The following is a 23,562-nucleotide window of genomic DNA, read 5'->3' as shown; positions in this document are numbered from 1 at the left end:
GTCGACGGGTGCCTGAACATCAAGCACGATGAACAGGACACCTAATAGTGGGGGGAGGAGGGATGTGCGGCCTACAAGCATCATGCCTGACGAAACTTCCACTCCGGTCCTCCCCTCGCGGTTATCATCAGCAGTTTAACCATACTTTGTAAACAAGCGACACGAAGCTGCGCCCTCTAACACTGTGAAGAGGAAAGCAAGAGCATGTCATCCAGTGTCGCACCTAAGCGCTGGAGGTACATTCAACAGGCAAACAAGAAGAAAAGAAATGTACAAGTGTATTACAAGTGTATCGGGCACGGTTACTAGCCAGATGGAGATCTTGGCAGCCTGTGCAATTCCTAAGCTTCCAACAAGTTGCACTTTGTACGAGGGGGGAGGGGGGCGCAAGGGGGAGGTGGGGGATCTCCGCTGTCATCACAGAGACAAGAACACAATGCAGCTTCCTATGCACCTACAGAAACTAAAATAAAGAACTGCACACATACATGAGACGAACGAAACGAAGGAAGTGGGGCTCTACATCACCAAACAATGCACGGCTTCTTAAACAACACCCTGCCCTCTGCAACCCTTCCACCCTCCCCATTTAGCTGTGAACACTTCCTTCACTTTGGTGCTCATTTTGTGCACAGCGCTCTCGCACCTACGTTATATATGCACATGACATAATTTACAGACGGCTCCTCACCGGTGATGAGAGCTAGGTAGCAGCAAACGTCTCTTCCTATTCCCCTGAGTTGCCGTACGCCTCCACCCAGAACAACGATTCTTTCTTGACAAAGCCTGCTAAAGCACTAGCCAAGAAGACTTCTTGAGATTTCGTTTCTATGCAATGACGTCGGGATGGCTCTACGTAAGTGACTGATGCCAACCCAGACAAAAAAAAAAGCAGCAGACTGTCCGTTGAGCCTGCATAGAAAATAAAACTGAAGTGCAGAGGGAGAGGGTGTAGGGATTCGGAGGGAATGGGATGGGACGAGCAAGGTAGAGGCACGAACAACACTGCACAAAAAGCGTGCTCGTTGAAGTAGATATACGGTAGCGTTCATCAACTCCAACGGAGCAGGGTCACTCGGTTTCCCTTACGGGAGTCGCTAAAGCAGGTGGGGAAAAAAAAAAAAAACAGTTCGGAAAGAACACATCTTGGGAAGTGAAGCCAATGCGCACCTCTCCACATTCAAGATCCGCTCATGCCAAAATCGGCACACGGACACACAAGAACTGCAACACAAAGAAAAAGGAACAGCAACTGGCCAGCTATTTTGCGCTTGCTTAGAGGTACGCTGCTTCTTTCCTTTTAATGTTGAACGATTACGTGCCCCAAGAGCACAGCGAAAGGGCCACAATTTGCAAGGTTTTTTTTTTTCTCCTTTTTCTTTCAGCTGTCCCTGCCAAGGAGCGAAAGTAGGGAGGGGGAACACACACACACACACATGCGCAGAGGGGAAACACGATCTGCCACGTAGAAACGTAGAGAGGGAAGGCTGCGGAGAGCTCGCCCAACACAAGACTCCCCCTAAACGTCGCAGTCCCGTCGTCTGCAGAGTCGCCGCCGCAACTCCACAAGCAAGCAGACAGTGCTGTAGCCGGCACACCACGATGCGGGACATGCAGCAGCTTGACCCAGAAAGGAGGGAAGAGCACGCAGTCCTGTCACCGAAGCCGCCACAACTTCTTGTTCCCTTGCAGTGTGATGCGTGATGGATCGGACAGAGAGATGGCAAGCCAGACCATCTCGTGTGACCCCCTCCTCTCTTCTTTCCGAGTCTTCTTGACTGGACAACAAAGCCACCTCAAGCTCCTACTTGAGGTGTCAAATGGTTAACGGTCCCGCTCGGGGGAGCAGCTCGGCAGCAGCAGCAACCCCCTCGGGCCCCCCCACCTTCAACCCCACTGCAGAGGGCAGAGGTAGGAGCGAGAGAGAGAAAAAAATAAACAATAGTGGCAGGGACCCATCAGTGCTTGCGATGCCGTTGCTCTACCTGTCCGATGCTTTTGCTACACCGCTCTGCAAAGAGAGAAGCAAAGAGGACATCACGTTTCAGAGACAAATCCTCTGGAAATAACATGTCGCAGCATGTCAAGTGTGCAGACCCTTTTGATGCTCACAAAGCTTACTAGAGACTTCTGACCTTTAACGTTGAAATTGCCCGCTAAATTATGCGGGCTAGGACTCAAAATTTTGTAGCGATGCCTTCCACTCAATTTTACACCCCACTTATCTACCAATCACAGCCTGCTGATCCAACTGGTAATGCGGGCGCAGCATCCCTCTAACCACTGACAAAAGAAAAAAGAAAAAGGCAATGAGGAACAGCGCCGGAACAAACATCACTACAATATCGTGATCCTGCTTTGCGCATCACAGTTCATACGGACACCTCTAGTCTACAGTTAACACACTATAATTATTTTTTTCTAGCTGAGCTTGCAAATGAACACATCTGTTTCACCTCCGCGGAGAACTGTCTGAACATATTCCACATGAAGCCAAAAGTGGCTTGGAGTGAAGCTCGCTTCCGGGGTTCTGCCTGGTGTTACTTGGCTACTGGTGAAAAAGATTACGTAAAATATATATATATACATATATTTAACTGAATATCTTCATTCTCAAGTTATCTTGGACACTTCAATGAAAAATAGACGCTTTCCTGGATATTATTGTGTCTTGTCTGTAAAGAGTTAAAAAGCGACACTAAAGCCGGTTTAAATACCATTCCAGAAACATTGCAACACCAGTTTCGTGCCAAGACTTTGTTTACGAGAAAATTGCATCTGAAGGGTCCAAATACTTTTGTCGCAATTAAAATCCCCCACCACCCAACCGGATAGTGGTGATGTCGCATACATTATCACCAGCCTTTGCTGCCGTCGAATGAGTGGCCACGGAGAAACTGAGCCAAGAGAGCAGTGTATTCGCCACTGCAGCTACTTCTACTCTAGTGGCGTGCACCGTTCGGAAATTCCACGACACCACATGGAAGTGGAATTTTCTGCTATTTGCAGATCATGCGAGTTTTACGAGCCAACAAAACCAGCGACACCCACCAACCAACCAAACCAGTTTCATTATTAAAAAAAGAAAAATGTGATAACGAAACTACTGAAAAGCGAGAGTGCGGGTGGCACAGAATCAACCAAAACTGAAACCTTTCGGCTACCCGTGTCGTTGTCAAGGCTAATGTCAATGAGGTTTTTTTTTTTTAATAGGAAATAGAAGTGGTCAAGTAGCATTTTCTTTCATATTATAATGCAATACAATGATGTACTTATAATGAGTGGTTGAGTCGTAGTGACAGAATTTAAATTAGGCATGCCTTCGTCATTGAGCTAGTACTTGAATGTCTAATCCTGTCCTGCAATTACTTGAATTTCTTGATTACTAAGGCTTTGTTTGCGATAACACTGACGCCTTAGAGATACTCAAGCATTAACCTATCGTTTTAACTTGACTTCACTACGAGCTCGACTGGTATTTCAGGCCAATAACTTTTGGAGGTCCCAATACTTTCGCCGACTCGGCACCGATTGCGCCGGTGTAATTGGCCGCCGGCATTTCTGACACTGTTCCAAGCTCACCACCTGCGCGCAGTGCCGGGAACACTGTTGGATGCATACTTCCAACAATTCCGATGCAGAGAAAGAGACAGTAGTGTCTCAAAGTGATTGCTCGAGAACAGTCTCTGTACGCTTGGTACCTGTGTGAAACGAAGTGCAAATGGGGATGACGATGTGCCGCATTCACTATGAAAGCTTATAAAAAAAAATTTAGCTTTTTGTGGAATTCTGGTCATCGTTCTTTTTCCGATCGCGAACGTGGGCACGTTATATTTCTATTCTATAAGCAGGGTGAGTGCTACATTCAGGCTCACACTTAATTTCTTACTTAAACTGGGTGCGCATTAGATTTGAGGGCATGTTAGAACTTGGTAACCACGGTAATTTTATCCAGACCGAAGGTCCTGGCTGGCGCCGATGCATTCTATGGGCCCAAACTTTCATTATTTCGACCCTAAAATTGACTTTCGCCTGTTATTTGAACTAGAGCAGTTCCCGCCTGATCCCAAAGCAACCCTTTACTAGCAGCGTCTGTCTCGACAGAGCTAAGGGGACATGTACGCATTAACACACTACGCCTGCCTGGCACAGTAACAGCAGCTTGTAACGGCTGATTATGGCATTTACCCGATTCTAATGCAAGCCTTTCTTTATTGCGACAGCAATCAGCAAATTTTCACCATTACCGTCGGCGCAAGGCTCTGCACATATTTAGGAATAAGTACGCTATATGGCATGGTCAATTTGCAGGGTATATTAACACTATTCTATCGCTAAAGTTGCTCGTACTAAGTCTTAAATTCTTGACAAAGTCATTTCTCAGAATTCTGGGAATGGCAGCCCACAAACAAATGTCCTGAATTTTAACACCGACAGCACATGCCTTTTATATTAAATCTGCTCGAACTATTAAAGAGTAAAAGTGCAAAACAATACCAGAGATCAAACCTAGAACTGATGCACCTGTAATTGCACTACTGCATTTCTTTTCAAGCTGCACTCTCTCCGAATCGGCCCACGTAGGAGGGTTGAAGCATACGCGATATGGAAAAGTGGTGGCGAGTCACTAAGAAAGACCGCCTTTAATAAATAAACAAATGAAATTGTCTCATGGCAGGATTCGAAGAGAGGACCCCTAGCACAACAGCTTGATGCTCTAACCATTAGGCTGACGGGAGCATGCCTCAGTAAATGGAATAAAACAACTTCAAGAATTTCCCACGTGCAAGCCACCATGCTCAAAGGCTTGGCCTGTTTTCTGTATACACTGAGGTTTTTCGCTGTCGTCGGTAATTACACGTTCAAATAAAGAGTCCTGTAGTTTCAACGTGAAAACGTTAAGGGCTTCGTGTTGCAGAAAATCTGGCGTTGGGGTCCCGTGTCCAGTTTTGACCGTCGTTTTGGCAAAAATCATTCCGAACCGTGCAAATCCAGCCACACAGACCCTTCATCTCGTGCAAAGGCGCTACTGAACTGGATTTCTAGAAGTAAAACGTGTCAGAAAAATGGTAAAGTATGACTTGCACACAACCATCAGCCATGACAGCGTTGGATTGTAATTTGAATATACGAGAAAACGTAATTCTGTTATGCAGACAATCAAACTAAACCCCCTTTTCTAGAGCTTCTACCATTCATAGAGCGGCCATGGCCTCTGAAATTTGCACGCACAAATCTCGAAGGCCATAAAGCGGCGCACCTGGTTCCTTTCAACACCTCCACATGGCCTCTCGCCTCCGCCGCATCGCGGCCTTTGCAAGAGGCCGCGTTTCTACCAGAAAGCTCGCCTTCGTGCATAGCGTTCACAGCCAGCGTCTCCCAATAAACATTACAGTTACATAGGCTGCAGTTGCTGGGAAGTGCGAGAAGCAGTCATGGATCTTCGAATGCTATCGCGTTCCACTCTTAAAGACAAAGCTTAAGGGGGGATATGGGGATCAAAACTAACTTTTTTATTTACCAGCCGATCTTGATGAAATTTTGCACAGGTGTTAATAATACTACATAAACAAAACTGTGAAAATATGGTGAAAATATGGCTGCAATATCTGAAGTACTTTAGTGTTTACAAAATTTTTCTGCTTTCATTTTTGCAAAATGCCTGCACACCTGTATATTGATGCTAGGAGTTCAAGCAAACATTGATAACACTCCTATATGTATTCTCCACACAGTGACATTCCTGTAATTTTTTTAGCCTAGCAGAATTTTTTTATATTTTCATTCTTTGGCATCTACTTCAGTTGCATGAAAACCTCGACTGTGAAAACAAAAGATAACAAATTATCGAAGCAAGTATTTTGAAAACAAAACATGTCACTGTGTGCAGTGGTGCACTATGAGTGTAACAAAACAAACGGTGTAAAAATATTCATAACGGTGGCTGAGATATTGGCTTTGCAAGTTGACCTTGGTGGCAGAAAAAAGTTTTGAGAAAAAGGCGTTCGAAGTTCTGGGCCATATTTATTCGACTAGAAACCACCGGCCTTGTGGGTGCAGGTGTCAGGTTGATCTCTTGGCTTCTTGGATCTTTTATGCTTGCTTTCATGTGCTTTTTGTGCCCTCTTCTTGCACAAGGCATCTTTCTTAGCCGCTCGACTCGCTCGAGTCCGTCGCCACCGAGCATGCCACTCCAGCTGTAAACCCCATCTTCCGTTCGTTTGCCGGCACAGAACCAAGTGACGCGCGGACAGTGGCGGCGGTCATATTCAACACCTCCGACAAGATTACTTGTGACTAAAGATGCGACTGTATGGTGCGACCGTTGCTGATGCACGGTTCGTATTCACGGCCGGCAGACGCACGCGCTTGGACCGCACTTTCCTCGTTCATCTCAGTGACGGCGGTGGCACAATCGGGGTACGTCGCGGAGCATTTGCGGGGCGTTGCAGGCCCGGAAGCATCGCAAAAGGCCGTTATTAGTTCGGTATAATCACCACTGGAACTCAAGGATGCAACAGTCTGCGAACTGCCCGGCAATGCGTCGATAGTCCAAGCTCGCGCGCGGACGCATCTCTGCTAGGACTACTTATCCTTCGGAAGTTCGGCGGCTTGCGCTTGCGGCTGCCGAAGCGGTGCTTGGTCGCGTATTTCGTCGTCCACGTCCGCCTAGTGATGCTCGAAATCACAAAATGAAAATAGAAAACTCAAATCCGAATAAAGCGATGAAGCGGCGGCGCACCTCGAATATCCAACACGTATACAAAGGGGCAGCAGCCAGCGCGCGAAGAAACGGGAGAAGCAGACGCCGCAGCAGCTCGCCTCCGGAACCGGCCAATGGGGCGGCTCATACAACGCACGTGACGGAGCAAGCCAATCGGCGGCCGCGACAAGCAGCTCCGCGACCTTCAGACTTTTTGTTTTTTTATGCTTGCTCTTCTCTCTATCAGGAAATGAAAGAGAGGCGTCAAAAGGCGAAGAGGCGCGCTTTTCAACGGTACCAGCATGGCCGCGCCGCGTACTGCCGTTCCGGAGCTAGGGACGCTTGAAAACAGCGACTTTTCCACCGATTTTCACGAAATTTTCGCTGTATTGCCTTATGTATATATTTATTTATGGTACTTAGCAGTCGTTTTCAGCGGAAATACTTGGAAAACTTATAGAAAAGGGGTCAAAGATTCAATATCTGCAACTTTCTAAAAAGTGATTTTTGGGTCGTTTTCCAAGATTTGATCCCCGCGTCCCCCCTTAAGTGTCCTCCAAATTTTTAATATGTTTTCTAAGACCATAATATTAACTGTACAATTTCCTTTTGCATCAGAACTTGAAGCAAGGTAACGTAAGATGCCTGTTCCTGCAGAGACTGGTTAGACAACTTTGCTTGCTGGAATGGATTGTAAAACCGTCTACTCTGCAGACTATAGACTAGACCCTATCGGCTCGTGTAATTGTTTTCCCACACGCTGTAGCCAAGGTGTGGCTAGAACAGCACCAGTCGGTGCATGGCTTCTGCAGCGAAGCACCGTGTCCCTCACATTGCGCAAACATGCTCCCGTGCATTGTCACAACACCGGCAGAGAAGCTCCAACGGAACTCTATAATCGCAATGAAGCAAGGCTGGCCAGCATACACGCAAAGACCACTCCGTTAGCTCAGACGCAGAAACAATGCGATGCTGCATATACAGTGCACGCCGACTCAACGTCGGAGGTGCCCCGACGTGGCGCTGTGGGAACAGGAGGCCGAGGCCAAGAGAAAATGTCCACAAAGCCCTGTCGTTCAAAAGCACAAAGGGGATACACATATTGTGCCCACCCCGAGTATGCAGTTGTACGAGAACGCTGAGGTTAGCACTATGCAACAAAGCCGACAGGACCTTGTGGTTTTAACTCATGCTGCTCGAGGGCCATTGTAAGGTCGTTGTGAACGGTCACCTTGGTTAAACTCGTGTGCATTCTTTTTGTTTGGTTGAAGTGCGTGCTTGCTCGACTTCTCTGGGGTCTACTCTGTGTTTGCGTATCTGTTGCATTGAAATATTGTGCTGCTGGCTCGCAGCCGGGCCGCTTCCAGAGAGCGCCTGCTTTGGGAAGGCGGTGGCCGAACGCTGTTCGTCGAAAAAGGGAGCGGCAGGTCTTCTCGCGCACTGGTTCTAGTGAGCGCCATAAACCGCACAGCGAGCCACTGTAGGGGCATCTGGAGGGGAATGTTTGGGTCCAGCCGAGGCGACGCGGGCGGCGGCCACCGCCGGTGCGAGTTACGCAGCCTGGAGACATGGTCCTGCAGTTGGGGGGGGGGGGGTGAAAATGTGCGCGGCTGGGCGTACACTGCGGTCTGAGACGTGAGAGAGAACGGACAGATCTCGTCATCTGCCCCGATCGGGGCGACGGACTGCTCCGAGGCCTTTGCTCAGCCCCATTTCGTTAATGTCAACCTTCTTTCCTTGTTTAATACAGTCAAACCTCGATATATCGAACACGGATATATCGAATTATTGCGTATATCGAACACTTTCTATATCACGTGGAAAATCGCATGCATTTTCAATTTTTTATTTCGAACGGGGCCGGATGTAAAATGGATATATCGAACTCCGCCGCCCCAGACCAAGTGCGCTCTGTTGACAGGAGGCGAGCTTTCCCGCAACACTCTCGAAGATAGCGGCGGCGCGATGGGCGTTCCTGACTGCTGCGTACGACAGCTCCCACATCGGTTGCGCCGAGGGCGCCATTTGAACGTAGCGGCGTACACACGCGGCGGCTAGAAGCGCGCGCTCCCCTAGAGACCGGCCGTGAGCCAGCCCGGCCGCCTCAATCATGCGCGCCCGCGCCCCCTCTGTGCGCGCGTGATCGAGGCGGCCGTGGAGCCAGTTCGAGCGCTTTGTCGGTGCTGAGCCACACAGCATGTGCATTGAGGACTTCGTTGGCGGTGACGACAGCACCGGAACAGTGGCGGAGTTAACAGACGTGAGATCGCGGCAGAAGTGACTGCTGAGCGGCCAAACTAAGACGCTGCCGAGGCTGATCCAGCAAGCGCTGATGTTGCCCCGCTCCCGTCTGCAACTGAGGCTGTAGCTGCTTTGGCCGTTGTACGCCGCTACTGCGGCGCAATAGAAGGCACTGGACCGTCTCTTGTGGACCGTTTGGACTATGTTGAGGACGCCGTGGTCAAGCACGCGGTTGCCAATATGAAGCAGGCTACGCTGCTTCAGTACTTTCAGCGAACGAAATAAATACTTTGTTTGAAGCTTCATGTGAGTATCTATTGCGCCACGATTCGTTCATTGATTGATTTGTGCTAGTTTTTGACGCGTTTTCTACGTGATTTTATATATCGAATTCTGGCTATATCGAACTATTTTGCGATCACCGCGCCGTTCGATATATCGAGGTTCGACTGTATATACTTAGTGTAACCGCTCACGTCTGCCTGCAAATAAATTCAGTTCAAATTATTGCCATCCAGCCTCTTTAGTCCCGGAATACTAATGCAGAGAACAGTGCAGCGGCTTAGGAAGAGCTGAGGACGAACCAAAACACCAAGAAAGAAGAACCCCGCAGAGGAAGAGAGGAGAAAATCTTACTGCCATAGAGTTTTCTCCGTTCTCTACACATGCCGCACCATGTGTGGTTTACTTAGCTCGTTTATTGGAATTCATGCTGCCACTACAGCTACGAGTCTTACACTTCGTGCAAGATGCTAACATGTTGCTATCGCATTCATTGCTTTGCATTTAAAGCGAAACTGAGTTTTTTCTCTCCAAGAAAATTGAGCCAAACACGGCATTCATGGCATTAGTATGCTTTGCCGCATAACACGCCGCATTGCAGCGAAGCTGACCTCGGTAAACCGGCTGCCACTGCGCAACACACATTAGACCTTTGCCCATTTCTCTTGATAAAAATAGGATGGGCATTATTTACTTTGTTTGGGAGCTTTAATGGTACCTCCATGCTAGTTTTCTACTTTGCACACATTAGAAAGCGGGCTTGCGTTTGAGCCTGGGGTGTGCTCGAATCTCGTTTTCTGCACCCTGTTTAATTCGACCCACCAGATAATTACAGTCGCTGACCGTTTATTCAAACCTCACGGGGACTGCGGAAATGTCTGAATAAACAGGTGTCCGAAAAAGCAGATTAAGAAAGAAAAAAAAAAATACTAAATCCTTTATTTCCACTCACTTATTTGGGCTCGGCAGTAGGCTTGAATAAATCGTGAATGCGCCGCTGCACACTGTTCCGTTTACGCGCAATCAGATAAGAGTGAATCTCGGAGAGAGTCGTGCGGCCACTATAGGTGGCTCAAAGCAAAGTCACTGCTTGTACACGCTCCACATGAGACGGCAGCATAGCACATGGTGCGTCACCTTTCGACTCTGAGTCATTGTCGGGTGGTGCAGCAGAAACCTGACGAATTATCTCGCTGTCGTCGAGTTCTGCACATGTCACTACAGCAGTGTCAGCACCTGTGAAACTGTTAAACGAGATGATGTCCGGAATCGCAATGCTCGGCAGAACATTTTCGGCGTCAGTAGGGAGCACATCGGAAGGCGACAAATCGTAGGCCTCCCGACACCCGCTTGCCGGCATTCCCCAGCGCATTCTGCACGAGCACTGTCGGCAAAATGTTTCCATATGCAACATTGGATCACCGCAACCTCGACACAGCACACAAAGCAAACACCACCACGCCGTTACGCCGACACCAGTCGCACAAACGAAAAATGTCGCCTGCTCGCAGCGGCTTGCACGAAAAAACAAACAAAACAGATGCTGGATTGTCTTGACATGGCTCACTAAGCTGAGACCGGAACTGCTGTAGCAATGGCTGTAGCCACAAACCAGGCAGAAACGATGATGATGAGAGGAGATTTGCAGTAGTGCCACTTCGTGGGGCAGCAAGGAGGCTCCGTTCAAAACAAAAATGGCAATCAGCAAGTCAAACCATGCACCGGTCAGAGTCGGTGCATGGTGCTCTCGATCGAGTTGGCTCTAGGAGTGTCCAAAAATCAAACGAGCGGTTGCAAGGTGTCCAAACTTTCGGCAGTTGTTATACATTATGGTCTATGGCAGGAATGGCGATGCCGCGAAGCAGACCGACTAATCGAGCATGTCCGAATTTTTGGAGTCCGAAAAATCAGTCGGCGACTGTAGATCCATTTTGTCAGTCCCATCAGGTTTGAATTAACGGAAGTAGACTGTATTCACTGCAAGTAATATCAGAGCACAACTTTCTGCATTTGAACAGCGATTTTCCAGAGGGGCACACTTGTTTACATCTGCAACACCCATTGTTTGCTCCAAGATGGCAAACCGTGTAGTGCTGACATGAAGCAACGACGAAATACTGCAAAGCATACAGGTTCAGCCCCTACGAGCAGCACCGCATCACACTGGGATAAGCGGCCGAGCTCCTCAAATGGCTGTAACTGCTGAGTGCGCAAGGGGGTTCCTGCTTTTTGTGAGGTGTCACGTGGCATCGCCACTTCCCATTTGTTTTGTGCACACTGTACGAAGTGAAGGCTTCGTTTCAGATTGCTATGGCCAAAACTGAACTGTAAAAAAGTCTCCTCCATCCCAATTGCTTAGCCTTAATTCAGGCCAGCTGGTTGCGGGTGCATGAACTCGCTGGCTGTGCTAAGCCTTATCTCCGCAAAACGACACTGATATTGGTTCAAAGCCAATGTGGACGTTACGAGTACCTCAGCACAAAACACAACAAGGACAGGGGAGTAAACAGGACAGGTGCCCATCCTGTTTACTTTTTTTGTTTTAGTCGTGTACTGCGCTGCTGCACTCGCAATGAATCCTCACTAGCTAGCATAGCTGTCTGTTCTACTGCCTGCGATGCAGACTGCTGCAAAAGCTAACAATCATTATTTTTCTAACATCGTAAGTGTGTTTTGTCTTACTTTGCACGCAAATAAATATATACAGTCAATGTTCATAACGAAGGCAGAGACGGCACCATTGTTAACAGCGGCGAATTGTTTCAATGAAAAACATGGCACTGAACAGCAAGAAGCTTGGTAGTGAACGGCTAAGTAGCTAGGTGCGAGACCGCAGGTTCGGGACGGTGAGGTAATCAAAATGACGGCGGCGGTGTCTTCCATGACGTTGTTTCGGTCCTGCGGTCAAGGCAAAAAGTCCAACAAATCGAACGGCAGTTCTTTTGTGTCCAAAAAGACTCTGGCTGTGCACCAAAGGCATTCCAATTACTGGACGTGCCTGAAAAATCAACCGTTGCCTGTATACAGGTGCAGTTGCTGTGGCAATCGCATAGTGAATGCAATGTTTTTGCTCAGTGGCCAATCTTGCGACAACTGGCAGACCAACGGCTGGCAGACTGGGCCTCGCAACAAGCAAATGTCAAATTCAAAACAAACTACGAAGTAAGGATTTCCATTAACTCGTGAATACTGTTTTGACTCGCATAATGGACCCATCCCCCACTTTTGTCCTCGAGAATTGACTTTCCTCCTGTAAATAACGTGCACGTGACCTTCAGAAAGGTGCCACATTCACTTTATCTCGGTGCGATTGGCAGGCGCCGTCTACTACAGTCGAACCTGTTTACATCGAATTATTTTGTATACTGAACCCGTTCTGAACACGGCAAAGTTACAACGAGTACATATAGCAAAAATTACGCTTACATTGAACAAAAATAGCAGCGGCTCCCAATATATTGAACGTCAAGCAGCGCAAAAGTTCCCACAGAAGTTGGCTTTCCCTCGCGCCACCGAGTTTCCTCGGCGGTGCGGCTCCATACAACCACTCTCCCTACCGTGACCGCGCTGCGTCGAGCGAGCCATCAACACCCCTCCGGCAAAAAAATGAACCTAGCCCGCTCGCAGCGCTTGCTCAGATAGCCAATTAGAGGCTCTTGTGCTCTCGTCATGCAAGATGGCACACGTGAGAGCTGTCTTGCTGCTTTCCTGACTCGTGTTTGCACCTTGTGGACCTTCTCCTACAGTGTCGCCGTGATGAAGCGGCAGAATTTGCCTTTCGCCGTGAAGCTCGAAATCATAAGTAGGGTTTAATGCGGTGACAAGTCTGATGTCCCCGCAGCATGCAATATTCTGAGGAGCACTCTCAGCATGATCTTGAAGAATAAGGGGGAGATTAGGGGTGAAGCGGAGAAACTCGCGACCTGGTGATGACTGTAAATTCTGATGAGCGAGACGAAGCTGTTGCCGAAGTTTGGAGCGAGGTGTCAGAATTTCCAGAAGCCACTGATGAATCAATGGTCAACGAGTTTGAGTGTGCCGATGATGGTGTCGCCACCACGGGAGAGCCAGAAAACAAAGACTACATTCCCGACGTCATACCGGGCATAAGTGAATGTGGGAACAATGAGGAAAGCAATGACAGTCCTTTGGCCACAAGGACAGATGACGATTATTGTTGTGGGACAAGCCCCAAAGGGTGCAAGCTTTCTTTAAGACTGTAGATTCAGATACAGTTTCAACATAATGCAAGCAGCTATGCATCTCATCTGGATTTTAGACGCCACTGCAAATTGTAGCAACTAATAAACCTTGGTAGGTGGTGAAGCAGTATTGTATTTTTGAACCTATAGCTGCACCTAGAATCATCACTTATGAATCGCAGGTCACGTTAATCTTCTTTGAGATACCCAACACAGACGAACAACAAATGAAATATAAATTTAGAATGAAGAGGAACTTCAACAATGGCACTATCGTAAAGCGACTGCGGCTGAACCCACACGGTGCGCTATTATGTGAACATTTGTCCCTGAGGTGTGATCCCTCACACAACAGCAGGGAGAAAAGGGTATTTTGCTCTTCGGTGAAAAGTAATATTGGCCAAATCTGAGATTTTAAATGCCAAGGTTGGCAGCGAAGATGACATGTTCTAGGCAACACTCGGCAATATGGATGCCTTCATGTAGCATGTGCGGGTTTATTGACCGGTTGCCTTCGCCCAAAAAGATCACGTCCTCGCGACGCCTGCGGCAGAAAGGATGTTCCACATCCGCCGCCAAGGTGGTGGTGCTGGCTAACTCTCCCAGGGTTCTACTAGGAAACATAAGTACCCCAATAAGTGGATGGGGAAACGGCGCCATGGTAGCTCGATTGGTAGAGCATCGCACGCAAAATGCGAAGGTTGAGGGCTCGTTCCCCGCCTGCGGCAAGTTGTTTTTTCACTCACTTTTATTTCCATTAATTTATCTTTTTTTTATTTCATTTATTAAGCACAAGTAATTTCCCTTATGTTGCCCTTGGTGTCGGTGTTTGTTGGCTTCTTATGATATGACTAATGAAAATCGAGCCCCTCGGTTAACCCCCTTTCTTCTCTTTTATGTTCTAGTCTGCTAATTCTAAGGCTTTTCAGAGTGATGATGACTGCTTTCTGGTCCAGTGCCAGTCAGATGCAATAAATTTTTTTTTTCCAAGTGATGGCAAATTGACCTTACTTTCAATCCACAAAAATCAACAGAGTGAACAATTAAGGCCACTGGTTGATGCATTTCTTTTTAGATATGAATATTGTGGTTTGCATTACAAGTGAAGGCTTGTTCTTCACTCTTTCTCTCTCTCTCATTTGTGGCCGTAAAACACATTACAATTGAAGGGCACATTCGAATCAAGTAAATACGTTAATGCACTATGCAGACTAATAATGCACTATTTCCCCGCTAATGGCAATGAGCTGTAGGTAGAAGATTCCAAAAGCATTGCAGGCTTAAACACACTTGTATATGTAGATAGATCTCCAGCTCTTTGTACGTCAAGCGTCAATTTGGCCCAAAGGAGGCATCTGGTGCACAGGGTAAGGGGGCCAGCAGTGGCCAACTGCGAAAACACTCACCTTTGTGAGCGCTCCGGAGGCGGCGTTGTGGTGGTCGGCGCCCTTCCTCCAGGGGGGGTAGGGGGGAGATGCGGGCATGGCGTGCTGCTCGCCGTTCATGCCGCTCAGGAAGGTCCCTCGGTACGGGGGCCGCTGCGAGCCCGACGCCGTCGTTGGGGGAAGGCCCCGCGAGGCCGCCGTCGACGCGTGGTGCGCCTGCTGGGCGCCCCCCTGGGCACGGTGACCCACCTCTGGCCCGCCCTCGGCCCCGACCACTCCCGTGGCCCCCGCCTCTGCACCGCCAGCCTGGCTCCGATTGCCGCCCTGCACGGATCGACCCCACACGGTCGGTCGAGGGTGGCACGGATCAAGGCACATGCCGCACAGGCGATCACCTCATTTTGTAGAATCTTAATTAAGGATGGCTATAATTGCAAGCACAGAAAGAATCGTGGTAGCATTACAAGCTCACCATCGTACTTATGAGCTCATTTTTTTACAAGTGCAAGATGAATACATTTCGCCTCAGCAAATACCCTTACCCTCGTCTCGTACCGGTCAACTCCATCCTATAGCCATTGTTTCCCAATGGCTCCACAACACCCAAATCTCTTGACACCATAGTTTTCATTTCCCTTTTCTATCGAGAACACAGCCCTCAGTGGCCTGCTGCAACTGCACTTCCTCTTATCCACATCTACACTCCATTTCATACTCCGCTGACAACACCGTGGAAGCTACGCAAGCAGTGCTATCGTAGAAATCTCACTCTGCACACTTTATAGTGAAGTTGCTTTCGATCGGTGACGCTATCTAGGGAATAACTCATTTATGCAGAAATGCTTTGGTCTGCTTGCTCAACAGCTTCAGGTCCATGACACCTCGCATGGAAAAAGTACCACGCTATTATGTGACATAATAATAAGAGACTTAATATTGCATCAAATACATGACACACACACACACACTTGCGTCTAACGTTTTTCCCCTTTCCAGTGCCGATTCCACAGACCCTAGCTTTTTTTTTTTGTTTCACTCGAATTGGGCTACCCTTCTAAGGGGGCGTCCGAACAGTAATATTTCCTAATCAAATACCAGCATTGGACAAAGAACAAGCTTGGAACTATCAAGTATTTCCTCATTTCTATATACTGCATGGAGTCCCTTTAGAATAAAGAGGAAAAGTCTTATTGACAATATATTATTGACAATATGTAATACCGTTCCCAATCGGACTTAATCCTGTCAACTGAGAAGTTTGTAAATAAGCAACTGAATGGTGATCTTGTCTGGCACACCATGGAAACAACACTAACGCAATGAAGGATCGTCACATCACGTATCAAAGGATTAAAGTGTAATACCGTAACCCCACATATACCTTTTAAAGGGACGCAAACTTAGCAGGACTGTCTTAAGTGCGAAATAGTTTTGCCTAAATCGAAAAATAAATCGGAGAGGCACCTTTACTCAACTAATTCGAATTACTAAGAAAAAGTTAGCTAATCCATGCACTCCCTCAGAAAGTGGCACCCACCCACAGCAGAATCACTCTGAACAGTCATTACTCGCACCCGGCTTTCCCCCTGGAGACACCAGTAAGTGTTGTCCTTCATATCGAGAATGTTTCACATTCTATATTTCAAATATTCAGGCAGCACTACCTGAAATGCTTGGTTCATGCCAACAAATGACGTAGTTCCAGAAGCCACTACCAAAAGACTGAACAATTCAATTTAAACCTCCCACGACAAATGAGGTCTCGCACATCGATACCCCAAAAGCTGAGCTGGTGGCCTTCAAAACTGCTTCGCGAAGTCACTACCGAGTGGTTTTGTTTGAGTTGCAGGTTTCATGTCAAGATGCCACACTTCTGTCAATGGCACCTCGTACACAGGAATTAGGGTTCGCATATTGCTGTGTTAATTCACGTGAGCATATTTAAGGTACGTGGAGAGCTTGCCTAACGAATGGTGTTACAGCCAATTTGTAGAACTGTTCCAATGGCATTGCATGAACACATCTGTGTGCTACAGGCCAGCATCTTATGCCCAACTTTCCAAGCTGTGAAGGCTGCATAGAAAAAATGAGGTGTGCAGATCAGTGCTCCACATGACCACATTTTAAGCTATGTGAAAGTCCTCCCAATTAAGGTGTTACAGCCAATATGTAGGTGGCAGGAAGTTGCGTAGATGGCACTGCCATGCACACATCAGTTTACCACTATAGGCCAACACTACAGTAACCCACCTTGTCGAGCTGTGAAGGCCATACACAGAGTGAGGTGAATAATTAAAGTGCCCATCATGACTGCACTTAAACTACCATTCTTGCAGCTACAGACGAGTAAAGTAAGAGACTTGTGGAAGCCAACACTGAACAGCTTGGTGTGTAGAGCTGTTAAAATTCATGGGGTGAGAAGGCCCTGCCCAGGTCATTGTGATATATGAACACAAGTTACAGCATCGCGATGCACACGCACGCCACAACTACAGTTAGGAAGGAGCACAGCAACCATGCCGACTGTTTCGAGTACGACACACATCACATGAATAAAACGAATTGCCAAAATAATGAAGAACTGCAGCAACACACACTTAAAAGATCTCCCGACACTTCTGTACAGGCATCAGCAATAGCAAACATAGCGAGACATAATGCAAGTATTTCATGTCAGTGTCTGTGCAGTTTTGCGACAACACGAATGGGAGAGAAGTGCACAATGATATCCGCGCCAAAAGTGGCAGAGAGGGCCGTTTGCTGCAACGAAAATGGAAAACCCATAGAAAAACACAGCAGGTGGCAAGGAAATGAAAGAGAGGAGGCCGAGAGCCCAGATGCGTACTCACAAACTTGAGCATGTTCCAGTCAAACACGTAGTCGTAGGTGAAGCCCTGCCTATGGAAGAGGTTGCGTAGGAGCTGCCGCAGGTACGAGTAGTCGGGCTTCTCGTCAAAGCGCAACGACCGGCAGTAGTTCAGGTAGGTGGCAAACTCCGAGGGGAAGCTGCGACAGAGTTCCTCAATGGGCGTCGACATCTTCTTCTCGCTGATGCGTTCGTACTTCTGCCGCTTGGTGGCCGCCCGCAGTCCCTGCCAGGGCAGGCTGCCCCGGTTGAAGTACATCAGCACGTAGCCGAGGCTCTCCAGGTCGTCCCGGCGACTCTGCTCAATGCCCAGGTGCGTGTTGATCGAGGCATAGCGCGCTGTGCCCGTCAGGTTCTTGTTCTCCCGGTAGGGGATGTGGTTGTGCGTCCGAGAGTCCCGGTACTTCTTGGCCAGCCCAAAGTCAATGATGTACACCAGGTTGCCCTTCTTGCCCAGCCCCATGAGGAAGTTGTCGGGCTTGATGTCGCGGTGGATGAAGTTCTTCGAGTGAATGTACTCGACGCGCGACACAAGCTGGTCTGCCAGCAGCAGCACCGTCTTGAGCGAGAACTTGCGGTTGCAGAAGTTGAACAGGTCCTCGAGCGAGGGGCCGAGCAGCTCCATCACCATGACGTTGTAGTCGCCCTCCGAGCCGCACCACTTGATGAGGGGGATGCCGACACCTCCCTGCATCATCTTGTAGAACTTGGACTCGATGTGCAGCTGCGGGTGCTTCGTCTTGATGCACTCGAGCTTGATGGCCACCTCTTCCCCCGTGGTTATGTTTGTCCCTGTGCAAAAAACGAAAGGGAAGAAAAAAAAAGGGGGGGGGGTCAACCAAGCGTCACCATGTTTTCATTAAGCAGCGAGTCTCTACTTGGCTCCAGATGGGGCCACATGCTTAGCCAATCGGTTTTTGATGATGCTACATGCAGCACACACCCGACAGCTCAATCTGCAAGTCTGAGAAAATAAAACTCTCAAGGACAGAAAGCTCTCGTCAGATTTGACCATTGTCAAGCATGCTTGGAGTACAGAGATAGAAAAGATGATCAGAAGACCTGATGATTTAAGGATTTCCTTGATTACAGTAAGCAACAGCACAAACAACAGGCAACAGTTGAACAGGCTTCATCGGTGTGCACTGTCTAGTGGTAAGGTTTTAATTGCCTTGTGTAGACTGTTGGCCGCTGTCGTTTTGTCCTAGTACACTTGCATGGTGTCCTGCACGGTGACCTGTTAGTCAGCGAGAAATGTGTTGTGGGCAGGTACAAGAACAGTGATGCTACTCAGCTAGTGACAGCCACACAAGTAGCTATTTACAAACCCTTGACAGCAGATGCATGAGTGTTCCTCATATTGTATTGCTACAGCTCCTGCACAAACCTGGCTACAATCTAATCACACTCTGGCAGTGCAACCTTTCTTCTTTTCTCCTGCTATCACTTTAACCACTTGGGAAGTGCGGATAATGAAGTTGTATGCGCTGCCAAATCTGACCAGGTATCCTCGAGCACTTTCCGGGATGCGGCCAACTGCAGACCGGATGCCAAACATGCGTGTGCATGACTCAGTCAAGCTGATAAAAGGACCAAAACAAGCGCTGCACAGAATAAGCCTGAGTACTAGATTTTTCTCTACATAAACATACAAGGAAAAATGACAGAATCTTGCTTGTTTCAAACAGCAATAAGAAAATTGCGATTACAGTCTTGATTCCACACAGTAACAGCCCTTATCAGGACTAAGCACAGCGGGCCAAGAAGTGTGCAACAAGCAGACCTGAAAACACAGTGACAAGCTAGATTGCAGTGACCAGCACACTGAGCAACACTGACTTGTATTTTATTAATATTTTACCATGTTTGGGGACACAAATGAAGAGCAGTAGGGTCTGTGCTTTCCCTGGTGACAGATATTATTGCGCTGAACAAGAGATTGTTCCAAAAGATTCAATACATCTGTTAGCATAAACTATAGCTTGCAGTTAACCAGGGACAAAAACCTAATAGTCAGTGTCACCCACTAAAGAGTTTGCAGAACTCGCTGAACTAGAGACCACGTTGCAAAATTCTAAATGAAGAGAGTAAATTCTAGGCCAAAGCCTAACAAGGACACGAAACACCCACTGTCTTCCACTACAAAGTATTGCTCAGTCAGCAACTTTTCTGCAATCAAGTGTAATCACATTAGTGCTAGTTGAACCTAATTTAGTGTACCTCTGAGGTAATGGCGTTTCAAAGCCATACTTGAGGTTCACGGTGCTGTGGCAAGAGTGCTACGAATTGAACTGCACCACACAACAGTGCATGATTCACGTATTTCTGTGCTCTCAGTTCAATGAAGAGCACAGGTAGTGACTAACCCAATCTGGTGCAAGCTGCTTCTCCTGCTTTCCGGCAATGCTTTGGAAAAAAAAAATAATAAGAACACACTAGACTATAGGACTGGCACTTGTATCAGCATAAACGTCACATAGCCTGTCACAAATGTTCACTGTCCAGTGCAAAACAGCTGCGACCTAGTGCGTGCCTGCTGAAAGTGAACAGCTGTGCATGACTAAGGCAGATTGCATGAGAGATGCCGGCAACATGATGAAATGTACTGCTACGATTCCCAAATTTCTGTCGGCAGGTAATACCTGTAAGACAGTAACTACTTCAAATTGACAGTACAAGTGCGCAACCCATCCCGTGTACATTGGACGACTGCTCCTCATCAGGCCGAGTCATACAGATCCAGCCACTGACTGGCAGGACTTTCAATAAGCAATGCGCACTTTATTGCCAGCAAGTTCTCATTCAGTCCTCTTAAGTTGCGAATTAACAACATACATAGCCACAGCCTATTTTGTAGTTTGGTCAAGGCTGTATTTGTTGGACCAAGTTGTACATTTCCAGCAAGAGACTAGCAAGCCTTTGTTCAATTTATTTACAAAAACTGCCTGCCAAGGCTAATTCTCTACTGCTATCCTCAGACCCAACTACAACCGATTTCATACTTAGGGCAAGCACTTCTTATCAGGACAAGATGTACAGGTCCAGCAAGGGATGGGACTCTCACTCCAGTTATTTGAAGAGCGTTTTTGTCAGGAAGAATATAGAGCTTTCTGCTAATCTTTGTTGGCCACGATCGAAGCAGTGCGACTTTTACCATCTCTTAGCAACAGGGAAAGCTCTGAAAGTAAGCACACAAGCAGGCAACAAACAGCTGCATGCTGCTACAAGTTCAAACACGTAATGAAACCGAGCTGGAAGACAATGCGCCGTGGACAGAATCAAGCCTGCCCACTTGCGCCATGGGCAAGAAACCAGGCTTCCATCTAGGCCAAGCAACCCTGTTCGGGAATTCACTGGGGTGAGTCACTGCAGACGGCGGCGCAGCAGACGACGTGAACGAAAAGAAAGCCGATCCATCGTGCGGCGCCAGTTCAACTTTCAAAAAAAACGAAGAGCGAGAACTCGAGCTTGGTGCACCAGCCGATAAGGTGGAGGAGGGTGGGGGAGGGGCGTTAACAATCTCAGATAAGAACAAATAACCTCGCTGTTGCGACGTACGCAAATTAACGCGTCAACACCAAAACAGCTCGGGGTAGAGACCTGCACCTCGTGCCTTTATTTTTATCGGAGGTGCAATTCGTTGCTCCGCTAACTACTGCTCGCTGGCCAAGACCTTTACCTCGAGGAATGGAAGATGGGGGTGTTTACGGGTTGCGCCGTGAACATGCCCTCGGCTTTTTATTGAAAGACAGTGGCGGAGGCCCGGACTTCTTTCGTGCGCCCGGCCACCACCCATGTACTGCGCACTTGGGAGGGGAAGACGCGTTGCTACGCATCCCGAGACTCATTTGCACGGATCGCGGGCGCGCCGTTGGTAAAAAAACAAAAACGAAAGAAAGAAGCGAGGACGACGTTCGTTCTTTCCGAAGCAACTTTGGGGCAGGCACCAACGACCCCCTCCTCAACCACAGCGCCGGTCGAAGGCGAGGGCTCTCCCGTTTCTCTTTATTCTACCGCGGGTTGCTGCCTTCTAACGGACCGCCCACAAAAAGACGAAGCACACAGCGGTGCCCGACTAGCGCCGCTCGGAAACAAACAAACAGACAAGAAGTGTAAAGAACGAAACGTTGACCACCAAACGCCTTCGCCGGCCAAAAGGGCACGAAGCTGAGGCAATGCGAGCCCGTGCAACACAGACACACACACACGCCTACGGCGCCGCGATTGTTCGGGGCGACCATCTTCGATCAGCGGCACGAACGCACAGACACCGGACCAGCGAAGCCTGCGCAGCGCACAGCTGAGCGGGCGGGCGACGGCCGGCGAGCTCGCGCCGACGACAAGCCGCACCGCGTCGCCTCGGATCCAAATTCGGCGACTGCCGTCGCACAGCTGACCGCGGCAGCACCGCGTGATAAAACTCGACGGGAGGTCGTATCCGCGGCGGGGCACACGAAAAACAGCGTCTATTTTTCTCGCGAGTCCTATCGATTACCGTGGACCCCCCCGTTCCTTTTCTTTTGTTATTGCCAACCACCCCCCCTCCACCCTGCCGCTGCACCTTTCGTTTTTGCGAGAGACGACGGAGCGCTCCCCCGACTCGCTTCGGCAGCGCATCGACTTGGGAGAATTAAAACGCGCAACGCGACTACCCCCTTCTCGCTGACAACCGAGCAGCGGAAGACGCATCGCAGATCCCTTCACGACGGACGGTCCACACCCTGAGACTTATTTGGGTGCCCCGTCGTCGACCAACTAAACAAACACTACAAAGGCTGGCTTTCTCGCGACACACAATGACGGGGCTGCGACGCAAATTATTTCAAATCATACTCGGCTGCGCGGCCGGCAGGTCTCGACAGCGGCAACGATATGTGGGGTACTACGTGACCGAGCATTCGGGTAGTTCCCCTCGCGAACGTTTTTGTCCCGCGACGCCCAGTCAGGGTACAAAGAACTCTCGGGTCTGATGGGGCCGACGCTCGCAAGCGCGGTTCAGGCTAGGCTTTCGACAAACGAGCGAGGATCGGTTCAACACTGGGGGCTCTATTTGTACGGAGGCTCGACGGATTAAGCTGCTGGCAATCTCAAACAAAAAACCTGAGCCCGGAAGGACAACACGGCGCCGTCCAAAATGGGTCTGGGTCATCATCAGCTGAACACTGCGACTACTGGCGTGCAGGGGAAACGGAACGTCACTTACCCAAATAAATATCCCCGAAGGATCCGCTGCCAATTTTCCGTCCGAGCCGGTACTTGTTGCCGACTCGAAGCTCCATTTCGAGAGGCAGGAATCGGCAGGAGCCCGCTCGGAGAGAACGAACTGGTGACGGTGGGGGGATACCCTGTCAATTTTTTTCAACGAAAATACGCCGCCATCTTGGAAGGATACTGGGCGACTCTGACAATATCGTACTCTTCGCGGCGGTTCACCTCGTCGACGGGCACCTTCGCCGGCTCGGGACCTGCGGCACGGTGCTAGGCCACTATCGAAGCACCGTTCTTGTTAGTTTTCATGCTGCTGGAGTCAATTCGTAACGAGGATTCTTTGGATTTTTCGGAAACATCGCACCACTCTTTTCCTAACAAATCTTGTAGCGACCTCTCTGCGCATGCGCCAGAAACTCCGCACAGCGAGCTCCCGGATGAACGTTGCCAGACCAGTTGCGCGTTCCGAGGCGGCCGCCGCGGCGAGAACAAAAAAATTGCGCAAGTTGGCACCATAATTGCGCGTTTAAATCGAGGCGTATACGCGCTACGCAAGCAATGCACGAGTGAGCGAGAAGCAACACGAAAACGAGTCCGTGCCGTTCGCGCTTTTGCTGTTTCTCGGCTCGAGACGCGGACCGGGCAGTGAGTCAGCGGAACGAGCGACGAAACTGA

The 23,562-nt window shown here is 48.8% G+C and overlaps 1 protein-coding gene across 2 annotated transcripts; it reads right to left on the bottom strand.

Moving 5' to 3' along the window:
- Positions 1-414: 414 nt before the first annotated feature.
- Positions 415-23,447, bottom strand: LOC135912918 (casein kinase I-like). Of its 2 annotated transcripts, none has more exons than XM_065445526.1 (4): positions 22,883-23,447; positions 17,659-18,471; positions 14,835-15,137; positions 415-2,011 (listed from the first exon to the last, which is right to left on the bottom strand). In XM_065445526.1, exons 1-4 carry the CDS (start codon positions 22,956-22,958, stop codon positions 1,959-1,961), a joined length of 1,245 nt encoding a protein of 414 aa, XP_065301598.1. In that variant the 5' UTR covers positions 22,959-23,447; the 3' UTR covers positions 415-1,958. The 2 variants fall into 2 exon arrangements, with proteins under 2 accessions (XP_065301598.1, XP_065301599.1); XM_065445527.1 differs by having other exon boundaries at positions 17,663-18,471; positions 22,883-23,442.
- Positions 23,448-23,562: the final 115 nt, after the last annotated feature.

The sequence above is a fragment of the Dermacentor albipictus genome, chromosome 8, assembly GCF_038994185.2.
Source record: "Dermacentor albipictus isolate Rhodes 1998 colony chromosome 8, USDA_Dalb.pri_finalv2, whole genome shotgun sequence".
Classification (NCBI taxonomy): Eukaryota; Metazoa; Arthropoda; class Arachnida; order Ixodida; family Ixodidae; genus Dermacentor; species Dermacentor albipictus.
The sequence above is the reverse complement of the archived record's forward strand: the minus strand, read 5'-3'. Positions and strand labels throughout refer to the sequence as shown.